The 13518-nt window shown below is 34.1% G+C and overlaps 3 protein-coding genes across 17 annotated transcripts; all 3 read right to left on the bottom strand.

Annotated features, from left to right (window-relative positions):
• Nucleotides 1-3486: 3486 nt before the first annotated feature.
• LOC145641868 (uncharacterized) lies at nucleotides 3487-10601 on the bottom strand. 15 transcript variants are annotated; one of them, XR_014115572.1, is made up of 10 exons: nucleotides 10095-10466; nucleotides 9531-9919; nucleotides 9350-9421; nucleotides 8176-9274; nucleotides 6661-6882; nucleotides 6490-6568; nucleotides 6003-6409; nucleotides 4626-4700; nucleotides 3963-4395; nucleotides 3487-3751 (listed from the first exon to the last, which is right to left on the bottom strand). XR_014115572.1 is itself a non-coding variant. In XM_081692877.1 (8 exons), the coding sequence occupies exons 5-8, from the start codon at nucleotides 8284-8286 to the stop codon at nucleotides 6327-6329; spliced, it is 495 nt and encodes a 164-aa protein (XP_081549003.1). In that variant the 5' UTR covers nucleotides 8287-9274; nucleotides 9350-9421; nucleotides 9531-9919; nucleotides 10095-10305; nucleotides 10474-10601; the 3' UTR covers nucleotides 5945-6326. The 15 variants fall into 15 exon arrangements, 8 of the variants coding, with proteins under 8 accessions (XP_081549003.1, XP_081549000.1, XP_081549001.1 ...); XR_014115575.1 differs by lacking the exon at nucleotides 4626-4700 and adding an exon at nucleotides 4560-4625; XR_014115571.1 differs by having other exon boundaries at nucleotides 3963-4700.
• A 133-nt stretch (nucleotides 10602-10734) lies between these two features.
• LOC145556133 (uncharacterized) lies at nucleotides 10735-12065 on the bottom strand. Its single transcript, XM_081617790.1, has 3 exons — nucleotides 11618-12065; nucleotides 11367-11519; nucleotides 10735-11272 (listed from the first exon to the last, which is right to left on the bottom strand). The coding sequence occupies exons 1-3, from the start codon at nucleotides 11759-11761 to the stop codon at nucleotides 10922-10924; spliced, it is 648 nt and encodes a 215-aa protein (XP_081473916.1). The 5' UTR covers nucleotides 11762-12065; the 3' UTR covers nucleotides 10735-10921.
• A 2-nt stretch (nucleotides 12066-12067) lies between these two features.
• LOC145643057 (F-box/FBD/LRR-repeat protein At5g22660-like) lies at nucleotides 12068-12424 on the bottom strand. The gene has a single exon (XM_081694218.1). It carries the CDS (start codon nucleotides 12422-12424, stop codon nucleotides 12068-12070), a length of 357 nt encoding a protein of 118 aa, XP_081550344.1.
• Nucleotides 12425-13518: the final 1094 nt, after the last annotated feature.

Genomic DNA, 13518 nt, shown 5'->3' with positions numbered 1-13518 from the left:
CCAGTGGCCAGAAAGTGAAGATGGGAGAATTATAGAGCCACCAAAGATGAAGAGGGGGATTGGAAGACCTAGTAGGAACAGAAGAAGAGAAGAAGGTGAAGAACAACCAGGAAAAAGATCAAAGACCGTGAAATGTTCTAACTGTGGGTGCTTTGGACACAACTCAAGAACATGTAAAGGGGGGCTCACTGGGAAGGAGTTAAAGGCAAGTGAGCCTGTTGTGATACAGAATCCAAGGGTAAGAGATCAATCCAATGCATCAAAGTCAGCTAAGGAAGTTACTCAGACAATTCTAACAGCCTCACAATTGCAGAGTCAGCCAGTTAGCTTAGCTTATCTCAGTCAGAATCTCAAGTTTGAATAGCTCTGAAATGTTTGAACTTCTAGCAAGTTTTTTTGTTATTTAAAATACTATTACCACCTTCAACATTTCTGTTAATTTTTTTTTTTTTTTTTTTTTTTTTTTGCTAAAACTATGTTTAGTTTACTGTCAGAATTTTATGTAAGCCTAGTACTTGGATTAATATTGGTATGGAAATGACAATGTTTGGGTTTCAAAGAAATTTTCATTCAATTTTGCCTTATTACAGGTGGAAATATGTTCAAATTAAATGAAATTTATATCATTAATTTTTGTTCTAACAGGCAAAGAAGCTCATGATGATGATGAACCTGCTACTGTCATGTCTTTTTATTTGGTTTCAGGTTTCTCCGCAATGCTTTCTGTTTTCAGCTACACAGAATTTGCTGTAGAAATTCCTGTTGCGGGTGGTTCATTTGCTTATCTAAGAACAGGATTGGGAGATTTTCTTGCATTCATAGCAGCAGCCAGCAGGTAACACTCTGTTAGAAGGCATTGTTGGGAGTGAAGCAACAAGTAGGTAACAATACTTTAACCAAATAAGTAACAATACTTTAACCAAATTTATTCTATTTCAGTACTTTAACCGAAACTCCATTACATATCATAAAATGCCAACACAGATTACTTCACTTTAATGCAACAACTATCAAAATCAAATACATAACAACAATAATTCCTAATCCACATGCCCCTTCCAATCTTGCTGCCAGAAGAAGAAAAGCCAAACCAGAAGAACCCCCCATATAATCAAAACCAAAAAATTAAATAAAAAATAAGGGAGGTGTTGAGAATGAAGATGTACTGTGGCGGATGCTTATATAAAAGATGGAGAATTACCTGTTTTGGTGGGAAATAGTGCTTAGATTTTGAATTTGTGAAGGAAAAGTTGGTGGGAAATATTAAAAAAAAAAGGGGGTATCTAAGACATTTTATGCATTTAATGACCTAAATCTATATAAGTAGAATGTTATTAACGTTTCATTAGCAGCCTAATCACACTAGTTAAGAAGTCGAAACCTCGGGTGTACCGTTGATAATAAAAAATATAGTAATGGTACCATTGAAAAAAGTCAAAAGCTCGGGTGTACCATTGATAATTTCCCTTAATTTTATATTAAAACGCGTGGTGATAATTTTGATGGATAGAATCATGCTTTTACTAATTATAACTGTGTTTTATATTACAAATGTTGCAAAATCTAAAAATGCAAATTTATTTTCTAAAATAATACTTATAACCAATTAGTAATACAAGAATACAAAAGCATAAAGTATCATACACTCATTTTTTTTTTAATACTCTTAATAAACTAATTTTTTGGTACCAAAATGTCTTACAAAAGTGCAGGAGATAGTACCAAAAAAAAGTACATATTTTCTCCAACTCAATATATATATATCGCTTAATATATCGCTTTGTCACAATGCACAAATTACAAAATTCAAAATCAATTTCATCCTTGAACTCCCTAATTATTACAGAGTGCATGCAAAAAACATAGAAAATTCCCCACCCCCCCTAATTTAAAAATATTACTCCCTCCTCCCCCCATTGATAGTCACTTTTGTCATTTTTTGTGACCCAAAATGTTAGTCACATTTGCTTTTTTCAAGTACCATTAATATTATTTTTTTTAACCAAAATTCTCTCCCGTTTGCCAAAATATTAATACAAATTTAACTTTTCCATGTAAATTTTACTTTCCCATGTACTTTAATTACTTTCTCTCTCTATTTTTTGCCATACTCAATGTAAATATACTTTTTCAATGTACTTTTGCTACTTTTTATTTATGTTTATTAATTCCCATGATTTTCTAACAAAAGTGACTATCAATGGGGGACGGAGGGAGTAAAACAGACAATCAAGAAACACTGAACAAAGTACAAAATTCGAAATCAATTTCAACCTCTAAAAAATATTACATTTGAGAGAAACGAACAATATATTCAAATTTAGTTACACAATTCCATGCCAATTTTCCATGAGATATGGATATTTATGCTTTTCAATGTTTGGATTAGATTACTATGGAACCCAAGACTGTCAAATTTTTCAAAAATACCATAACTTAGTTAACATTGGCCTTGGTTCAAATCATAATCATCTTGGAATATTGACGGATTGACGCTGAGCTTCCCAACATATTCCTATCTTTTGTCTTTAGATCCCCAAGGCTTCTCCCTTGCTAATTTAGGTATGTTATTTGATAAAGACTTTGAATTCAATATTAAACCAATTTGCAACATGCTTTCATGAAAAGATTAAGAGTACTAAAATGTTAGTGTAAGTTATAGAACAATAAGAATATATTTATTTACCTCCATTCACTTGTGTTTTAAAAAGTCTCTTATGTTTCTTGCACCCTATCGAGCACTTTTCTTCCGACACATGTCCCCTCAACACGGTGATCATCCTCATACATGACATTGACTTGTGTAAGTTATATAGAAGTATAAGCAATAATATGAAACAAATATTACTCAAGTAATAGCCAATAGAAGACGGAAACATACACTGTAGTTTCAGAAATGGCCATCCACGTTAGTAATGTTCACTTTGAAGTGATTACTAAACAGTTGAATCTAGGGTCTTTATTGACCCTAATTTATTCCTATTCCATTAGTCGTCGACAAAGTAATAAAAAGGAGACCAAAAAATTGCTCACAAGACACTAATTAGATTCTTACACACTAAATTAACTAATGTCATAGTAAAGCATCTGAGAAATGTCATGTTGGAAAGATTGTCAAATCATGTGTGATGCTATTGGTACTGGTGTCAAGTTCGATTATGTATAGGATACAAAAGAACTATTTTCTCCTATATTTATGATCACATGTGGGTGTCTTTGAATATCTACATTAAATACCTGTTAACTCACTCATCAGTTTTGTTGATCACTATTTATATCCTACAAATTGAATTGGTTGACGAACCAACTGAGATTTACAACTTCCTTCATCTGATGAGTAGCGCAAATGAGGCAAAATTGATAGTAGCGACTTAGATAAAGAGTTTGACAACATTGACAAGGATGTATTCATGGACATAATATACTAACTATTAAGTATCTGCTGTTAAATTATATAATCATATGAAATTGTAGTTCCAATACAAATTTTCATTTTGACAAAGAAAAAATTCCCTTAAAATTAAAGAATATATATACAATCAACTAATCAGAATCCCTTGATACATAGAGAAAAAAGAAAGAATAATAATTTTAAAGCATAAAGACAACAAAGGTCCAAGCGAACACAAACCTTTTCTGCTCGGCTACATTAACTTTAGCTTCAACTATCTGACCAAGAGCCAAGTGATGATGACCATGATGGGCTACCCTGCTTCGGCCTTGCTTTGCTTGACAAAAATTCATGGAATTGCTGCCATCACCAAACCCATAAAGATCATAAGTACAATGTGACTTAATGAAGCGATATTGGTATCCATATGTAAAAGCAATTGCACACTGGCACAACGGTTACAATGCAATTATAAATCTTCCTCACAAAAGAATCGGAAAAAAATGTAAAATTTAATAACCCCAAATTCATAAACAGTTATAAAGTCAAAAACCAAAAAAAGAGGAGATACCTATTAGGTCAAAACCAAGAAGGCTGAAGAGCAGAATTTCTGTCATCTGAAACCACCATTCTATCTTCCTGAGTTTTTGGTTGTTTGTCACCAGTAACAGTAACTGCAACAAGTGAAGTCTTGCACTCTATCGAGCACTTTTTTTCCGACACCTTTCCCCTCAACAGAGCAACCATCCTCATACATGAGATTGACCTGTGTAAGTAATACTTTGAAACTAATAGTACTCGTATAATAGCCAATAGAAGATAGAAACATACACTGTAGTGAAAGAAATGGACATTCACGTTAGTAATGTTCACTTTGAAGTGAATACTAAGCAGCCGAGTCTTTTGACCTTTGGTCCCACTGCCGCGTCTTGCCATAGGGACACGTTTCTTCTTTGGCGGATCTGGTGCAGCCTTAATTGGTACTACATCCGGAGGAATTTCAACTGGAAGAGACAATACTAATTTACTACTTTAAAATTTATCTTGCTTGTACATAGAGATCAAAATACATGGCCAGCGTGAAAAAAAAAAAAAATGGTTTTTTCATCAATGCTCAACAAATTAATATGATGTTGGTCAACAGAGAAAGATATATATATGTACATACGGAGATTTATATTAATAAGCCAAATCCATAGCTTATACAACCATCACCCCACATCCATGTACATACCTGAAATATGATGTTGGTCAACAGAGATACATCTTCCAGCTAGCATAACTATCTACATCTATAAACATGGAAAATCTGATGTAGAGCAAAAGAAATGATTAGGGAAACTCACCTCAGATATTTGATCCTAGAATTCGAAAACCTTGGCGTAATAAAACAACTTTAAACAATTTATTTTTGAAGCAAGCTATTCCATTTTTTTATTCATTTTTTAATATTTAGTAGCAATTAGCATTTTTAGTAAGCATTTCAGTAATTATAGTTGCTTTAATTTTGTCTTTGTTTATATTTAATGAAGGCTAAAAATAAACAGCTAGGGGGTTTGATCCCGTGCTGATTGATTTGGACAAGACTCCATAATCTTGACTTAAACCACTGCACCATCTTAGCTCTTATGTTAATTGCACATCATCCTAATTCCAAATTACAACTGAATTTTAAAAGGAACATTAACCAGACCTAGGCACTTCCTAAGCTATACTAAGTTGGACTTCACAACATATTGGTTTCATATAGAACTTGTATCCAAGCATTTTGTCACAATCCTTGACAAAATTATTGGAATTAAAAGTTGTGGTATTTAACACATGAGAATTGGACACACACACACTCTTAGCTTAAGGTGCTGAATACGTTGAGATTTGGAGCTAACTCCAAGTTTGTAATAAGATATTATGCTTCTTTCATTTGTCATTGTAATGGTCTAAACGATAGCACTCATTGACTCATCAAACATCTTAGAGAAGTAACGCTAATGTGCAATAGTCAATGTGGGTCTCTTGTATGTTGTATGTTCCCAAGTGGAAGTGTGGAGCTCCACAAAAAATGCCTATGCACCCAACAACAATAAGAAAAAGGAGCAAACATTGCTACTTAATAGATTCTAAAGGTTTAAGATCATTAGAATACTCTTATTCAAAGCATTTTGGAGGAACAAATACAACATAAACAGAATAAGAATCTAACACAATCCATATAAAAACAAAAGTAGCTAGCTATGTCATAGAAACATGTCCAAAAACAATAGCATCGCTCGAACGATCCAATGCAAGGCCATAATTCCGAACTATCAATCCTATTCACTATATAATACTCCTTATTTATCAGAGCATATCTATCCAATCAAATCTACTATAATTCAGCACACTACACTAACTCGCAGTCTTGCACCACATTACACAATATTGAAACAAAAATTACTGACTTCTTTGTCAATCAACTGCAGTCAGCACAAGATAAACTACACCAACGCATACAAACTCAGAGGAACATATTACAGATAGCACAGATTCGCCAATGCCGATGATAATACATCGAAATTCTCCGAACCAAAGACTAAAAATACATAATTGGAAAAATTTACAGAACAGAAAATACCTCAAATTCTCAAACAGCCCAACAACATACATGCTGTATTTCTTAGCAAATGCCTCAGCTTCAGCAACTGAATTAAATCTACCTTTGGATGTAGAAGATCTGTCATCACGGACATTCCCCAGTTCCAAAAGAAGGGTGCAATCCCTAATCTAGCACTGACAGTACTCCCAGAACTTCATGAGCACTTATATAGATAAACCAAACTAATATTATAAAGAATCAATTTAATGTACTTGTTCGGTGAATGCTTAATAAATTCAATAATTAATAATTAATAAAGATAAAAAAAAGTTATCAACAAAAAAGAACCAACCTTGTAGCTATTCACTCCTCTTTGACTTTAAACTGCACATCCTTCCTAATGGTTCCCACGTTAATTGGACCAAGAAACATCTTTAAGAACCGACCTATATAAAGACCAAACTAATTAGTCACCACAATTAGCAACGAATGCTGATCCCAAGTCAAAAAAACAAATGACACGCACTGTCAACTTTGCCAGCAAGAAAAGATGAAGCATCTCCATCAACAAGAATGCATTTTGCTCTATTCAACTCATCCTCAAGCTGCACTAAGAAAATGAAAATTAAATCACGATTACAGCAACAACCAACAAAAACAACCAAATCAGCTCAGCTATAAAGTAATTGATGAAGACCTTTTCAGCTAGCATGGCATCTATGCGACCATCCATCGTGAGAGAACTGATGGAGGAACGAAGTTTCACAATGGATGCATCGAGTGAAAGAGCACGTTGTTGAAGGATTTTCTCTTCTCTCGATGACAGGGAAATCAAAGAAGTAGCTGCTTCCTGCAATTGTTTTATTTGCTCTACCACTCTCTCAAATTTAGACCCCAGGTGATTTGTTTGATCCCCCATCTGAGTAATCGGTAGCAAAAATTCAGTAACTCAAAATTAGGAATATTCAAATTAGAATCAAAACTGGATGAGAAAGAAGAAACACCAAGAATGAGTTAGTGTTATTAGAATTGTACAGCAGGCTGGGCCTGAGCTGAATATGATTAAGGATCATCTGACCAACCAGCTATATATGATATATGGAACATTAGAATATCTGAACTATTGGAGTCTAATATAATATTTTACAATAGAAGGGTGACTAAATCTGAAACTTCCTACTTCAAACAGACCCAAGAAAGCAGTGAACTCGTTGAAAGCGGAGTATGTATACAGATATGCTCCTCCAACAACAGCAGGGAAACGGGAAGCTAGCTCAGCATAACAGAGTGCATTGAGTATACATGACACCCCAGCAAGTATAAAGCAGAGTGTCACAGATGCGTATCCAAAATAAATTCATGTAAGCTTTTGGTTCTAAAAGAAACATCATGCTGTTTTCAAACAAGTCTCATAATCGAAACATCAGGCCGTATATATATATATGAGACCTAGGTGAGAACATTTGTCAGTGTAGTTTGAAGTATTGTTAATTTGTTATGCCAATCCTTTTGTGCCTTATTCATAAGCACAAATTTATTTGACTAATTCGAAATCCCAAAACTATGTATCAATATGCTCAAAGAGAGGTCATATAAGCCAGGGTTGAACCTTCTTTCAAGAGAGAAGAAAGACCATGAATGCAACAAGGTTAAGTCAGTAAACAGGGATAAGATACTTCCGGAACATAGGACTGTCAAGAAAACTGCTAGGAGATAAAGCAGAGAAATAATCAAGCATCAATCGCAGCAATGCCAATTTTTCAACCTACGTGCAATAATACTGAGATTACTGATTGTTCAGCAAGCTGCCATTAATATTATGATGAGGAGCACTAATTTAGTAAAATCAGGGGAAGAGAAGGAAAAGGAATAAAAGGCATTCATTTTTTTTTCCAATTTAGGTAAGAAATTAAAAGAAGATTACAACTCCCTTCCCCCTAACTATTACCTTTTTTCTTCTAACCAAAAACATTATAACTTTTTCCAACATTATAAGAAGAGAACAATTTTTAGCTCATAGCAAATATGCATCCCTCTTGTTAATCCCTTCTCCAAAATCGACATTAAGCAATAAGCATCCCACTATAAGGCTTTAGTTTGACCTTTTCTCCTGATTTTATAACAAGACTTCATAGGATGAAACCTTTGATGAATGCTAATAATTAAGTAACCAAGTAAAACAAAATAGGGTAACAAAATGGAAGAAAGTAACCTTTGTTGTAGGCAATAACCTCTTCTCCGAGAAGTAAAAAGCTTGTCGACAATACTGTTGGACCAGCACCTCCAGTACCGGCTGTGTAGTAAGAGAATCTGAGAATAACATTCAACAAGCAATAGTCCCAGTGAACTCACATAAGACCGTCTTAATAAAGTCAATAAAAGAGCTGCATAAAACTTGAAATAAAGATTTAGGCCCTGTTTGATTCACCTTAATTTTGCTGAACTGAAATTATTTTTACTGAACTGAACTTAATTTTACTGAAATTAAATTATTTTTACTGAAATTAAATTATTTTTACTAAACTGAAATTATTTTTACTGATTTTCTATTATAATTCTTTTTTAAGAAAACTGAATTTTACTGAATTGAACTTATTTTTACTGAACTGAAATTATTTTTATTGAACTGAAATTAATTTTACTGAACTGAACTTATTTTTACTGAACTAAAATTATTTTTACTTAATATTATTTTTTTAAGGTGAAAAGAACAGGGCCTTACGCATCACAAACTTTGAAGGTTGATCACAGGTTAACAAATCAGGTTCACCCCTGCCTTCATCTCTTGCAGCACGATAAGAGTTCATCAAAAACTCACTTTTCTCTCAGCAATACTGCAAGAATTTGTGGCAGGGGTATTCCTAGTCTTTTTCGATATAATTTCTAGTTATCAAAACCTCATTCCTGTTCTCTACTGCCTTAAAACCGGGCTGGAAAGCGCAAACAAGAGCAGATGTACAAGTGAATTTATGAGAAAAGAAAAGATAAGAAAAACATTTTTCAATTTTTCCAATTGAACCAACATTCAAAATATATTGCGGAAACTAAACATAATCTCAATAAAAAAATTATTAATCTCTATTCATCATATCATAGCACAAATAAGAACATAATATTTTTTGAAAATAAGCAAGACCCATAAAACAAAAGCAAAAGGTTGGCAAACCCAAACGAATAAAAGCTCATTGTTCATGAAAACAGGAAAAATAAGTAAGTAAATATACAAAGCTAAGCAAACCCTTGGTTATACAAAGTTACGCAATTCCAGAGGCCATCATCTCCACTTTCGGCTCTTGCAATAACTGACCAATCTGTATTAGCAAAATTCATGTTAATTGCAAGCAATACAAATATGACAACTGAAACAGCAATGCGAAGGCTAAAACCTTATTAGGATGATGCCTCAGAGCAGCTTTACAATAACTTTCTTCATATTTATTGCTGTAAGAGATGGCTTTCTATCTGCCAAAAGCCCAACAGGATTAAAGCCAAAACTGATGTTATTAAGTACCAAATTCCAGTTCACCAGAATAAAAAAAATGACACTGAAAAAATCACAACACTTACAAGATGAGGTAAACCTTTAAAGGTATTTCTCTTTTAACCTGTTCCTCCAACTGATAAAACCGTTGTCGAGCTTGGGCCCAATGGCAAATATTCTACTGGTTGAGTAGACATAGAAGAGACACAAGTCTCTCAAGATCTTTCACTTCCTATTGATAGTCTCTAAAGCACCTCACATTGATGCATGTAGTAATCGAACACTAATTCGCTAAATAAGAACACTAATACACGTCTCACCCTACAACAACCCGTAATTCCAAATCAATGCATCTCACATTTGAAAGGGCATGAATAATCGAACACTAAATCGCTAAATTCACACATTTAGCCGCCGATTTTTTATTCTTCTCCACAAATTTCTTGATTGCTTGAGCATTCATACACGCCTCACCCTACAACAACCCGTAATTCCAAATCAAAACCCATAAACAGGTATTTGCAAAGCTTGCATGCAGATTAAACAACTAATTAGAATGTTTTTTGAAACGAATAGAGAGAAAATCAGGAGTAAATAAACATAAATCCAAACAAAAAATCACACAAAAAGGTGAAAGATGGAATTTAGACATTGAGAATGGAGACCATGGATCCGGTCCTGGGAAGTTGTTCGACTATCTTCTCGAGTCATTGTCTGAGTCACCCATCAGTCAACTCGTCCGAGGTTGAATTGTTCTTGTTTCGCTAAATTCGCATCCTCTTTACCCAAATTCGAACCTTTTTCCGCCATTATTGTATCATTTTCATCATTCGTTACTTCTTCCTTTACTTCTTCTTCAACCTTTTCATATTCCTTAACCTTCAGAGAAAATCAAAACACACAAAACCGAATACAAAGAGTAGAGTGTACGCATGCAAGGCAAAAATAACCCAATTCTAGACCTAATTAATCTCACATTATTACCCTAATTAACGCACATATTCAAGAAATTATTGAAAAACAAATTACCTCGCAAGCTGCATCAATAATGAAGAGGAAAACATAAAAGTTCCTTCAATGGAGGAGAATGAGATAAAGGAAAGATGGAGTGAGAAGGTTCAGTTCAAAGGAAAAAGGAAGGTAATGGCAAGCAGAAAAGGGGGGGAGGGGGGGAATACAATAAAAAAAAAATATAATAATAATAAAAGCAAGGGCAAAAACGGCAAGTCACTATTCCTTTGGAGAAATACTGTTCACATTTGCTTAACATTTGCAACTTCCGAGTTTTAAAGGTGAAAGATAGATCAGTTGGTTAAAGACTTCCCCAACTTTGGGAGATATTGGAATAGATTGTCATCATATGCTTTGTGGCTCATTAAGCACAGAAAAAAAATAAATGTATAACAACAAATTTTAGTAAATGTTGCACAAAATATTAATCAGAGGTAGTTATAAATTATAGCGTTACAGACTAATGTTAACATCTAGGACTTGTGATTACTTGAATTGAACAAGTGACTGATGCCCTTGGTAAATTCTGTAATGTGCTTTCAAGTGTCGTTTGGTCTCCATTTAAATGTTGAGACGCCGCACGGAATATGACCAATTCTTCCAAAACTAATGCATGCCTCAACAAAAACTGGATCAAATATATCTCTCGTTCTACCCCAAAGAGTCTCTTAACAACAATTTTTTTAAGATTGAATCTGCAACACCAAGGAATAATTGATAGCGTTGTTTTGCAAAACTGGCGTTCCAAGTTCAGTAACTCTCTTGTAATATAAAAAGCATTGTCTTGAATTTCAAAAGATGGTGATTCAATCAATCCCTGGAAAAGAGACAGCAATCAAAGCAATATTGTTACACCATTGCATACATTCATTACATTCATGTAAATAAATACCAAGTACAAAAACACTGACCTGTGGAAAAACCAGTGTTTCTAAGACTGGCGAACGATTCAGAAACGACAACAACAGTTTATCCCAACACGTCAAATAATACTGACTCAACTCTAGATGATTCAAGCTACGAAACGCAGGCAATTGATCCTTTAACTCCACAACGCTCAGACCCTTCAACCATAACAAGCAGCCAATTAAATTTACATTTTATAAGATACAATTGTATTTTAAATGTAGAAGGGAAAGAAAAATTAGAATTTGAAACAAACCTCAACAAGCGAGCCAGACAAAGATAATTTCTGAACATTAGACATGGGTCTAATGAGGTTAATTATTTGCTGAACTGATTCTTCCTTTGATTCATCCAACAAATTATTTCCAAGGTTAATACTTGCTTCCGCAAGAGAGCCCATCTTTGGGATAGAATAAGGGCCTGTTCTGTTCCGTTGAAATTCAGTTCAGTTCAGTTCAGTTCAGTTCAGTCAGTTCAGCTCAGTTCAGTTCTGCTCAGTTCAGTTCAGTTCAGTTCAGTTCAGCTCAGTTCAGCTTAGCTCCTAATTTCCTTCTCTTATAAAATATTCATTTCAGTTCAGTTCAGTTCAGTTCAGTTCAGCTGAGTTCAGTTCAGTTCAGTTCAGTTCAGTTGAGTTCAGTTCAGTTCAGTTCAGTTCAGTTCAGTTCAGTTCAGTTCAGCTGAGTTCAGTCAATCGGAACAGGCCCTAAGATAATGCTAGATTATCAAAGTAATTTAAATACTCTAGGTTAGGAGTATGAATAAGCACAATGTCACTGTTATCATATAAATATGTATCAGTATGGTATATATGTAAATCCAATCTCCGAAGAGAAGGCGAAGAGATATTTGCAATATGGATATGGTCATAAATGGCTACCACGGTGAGATCTTCAAGTACAGGGCAGCTAGCAACTAGCCTAGGCACAAAGTCATCCTCGGAAATGAAAGAAACACAGAGGTGGAGTAACTTTAAGTTAGGAAGACGAAATGATGGCATAATGTAAGCTTGATCAAGACCGAGGTTGACATCGATCTTCAACACCTCTAATGTTTCACACATGAATATTGCTGCTGGTAACTGAGTTTTTTCCCTGTGTAAATATAAAGGTCAAGCTCCCTGAGGCCGATACAGTTTAACGGATAAGTAATCCACGCATTAATTTGTGTGGATTTCAAGTCCGGATAACAGATATAATTTCTTCTCATATATCTTCTCCGACACAAACATGCTAACTTAGAGTCCTTGCTCAGATGAAGTTTAAACCTGGTGAGATATTGAGACCGATGTGCTTGGATAACAGTAGTGACAAATTCAGAATAAATAGGGTAACGATCAATAGTGGGAATAGAGAAACAAAGAGGAGTAGAAAAATCATCAAAGACGAGGCTGGTAATCCAAGGGAAAATACGCAACATCCTCTTACATGAGAAGCAAGCAACAACAGCATCTTTGGCAGGCAGCAAAGAGAGTATATGAATCAATAATTCATCAGGTAAACAACTGATTCGATCAACAAGTAAACCATCACTCGGATTATGCACAATATTAGTATATTGTTTCAACCACATATCCAAACTAGTAGTTGTCTTACTAGTAAATGGTCATTTCACGATCAAATCCATTCAAAACCCCCTCTTAGAATCTGATGGATTAATGAATTATAAATTAATCAACGAGTTCCCTGTTTCAACCAAATCAGAGAAAATTCTGAGATAATAATTTACTAGTAAATAATTTAGCAAAATTATTTAAGCAGATAATAAGTATTAAAATTAATTCCTATTGTTAAACGATAATATGATAAATGAAAATATACTATGTTCAGCACATTTGTAGCAACTTGTAAATTTATATCAATTGGAAAACATAGCTTTAGGTGATCATTGATTTAGAAGATAGGGATTTCAAGAGCAACCAATTACATTAGGATAATTAATTTTTCAAAACTTGTAAATTTATATTAATAAAATTGACTCTTCCGACAATTACATGAACGATAGCATGAATCAAGACTCTGGATTAAAAACTTGAGATTTGATGTACAAAAAAAAAAAAAAAAAAATTAACGCACCTGAGTTAACGCTCTAAACCGCTTCAATGGGTGAAACGGGAACAAAATAGTAGAGAGGGGAGAGAGAAAAGGGGGATTTCGA

Source organism: Chenopodium album, chromosome 8, assembly GCF_948465745.1.
Source record: "Chenopodium album chromosome 8, dcCheAlbu1.1, whole genome shotgun sequence".
Lineage (NCBI taxonomy): Eukaryota > Viridiplantae > Streptophyta > Magnoliopsida > Caryophyllales > Amaranthaceae > Chenopodium > Chenopodium album.
Note: the sequence above shows the minus strand (reverse complement) of the source record. Positions and strands in the feature narration are given on the sequence as shown.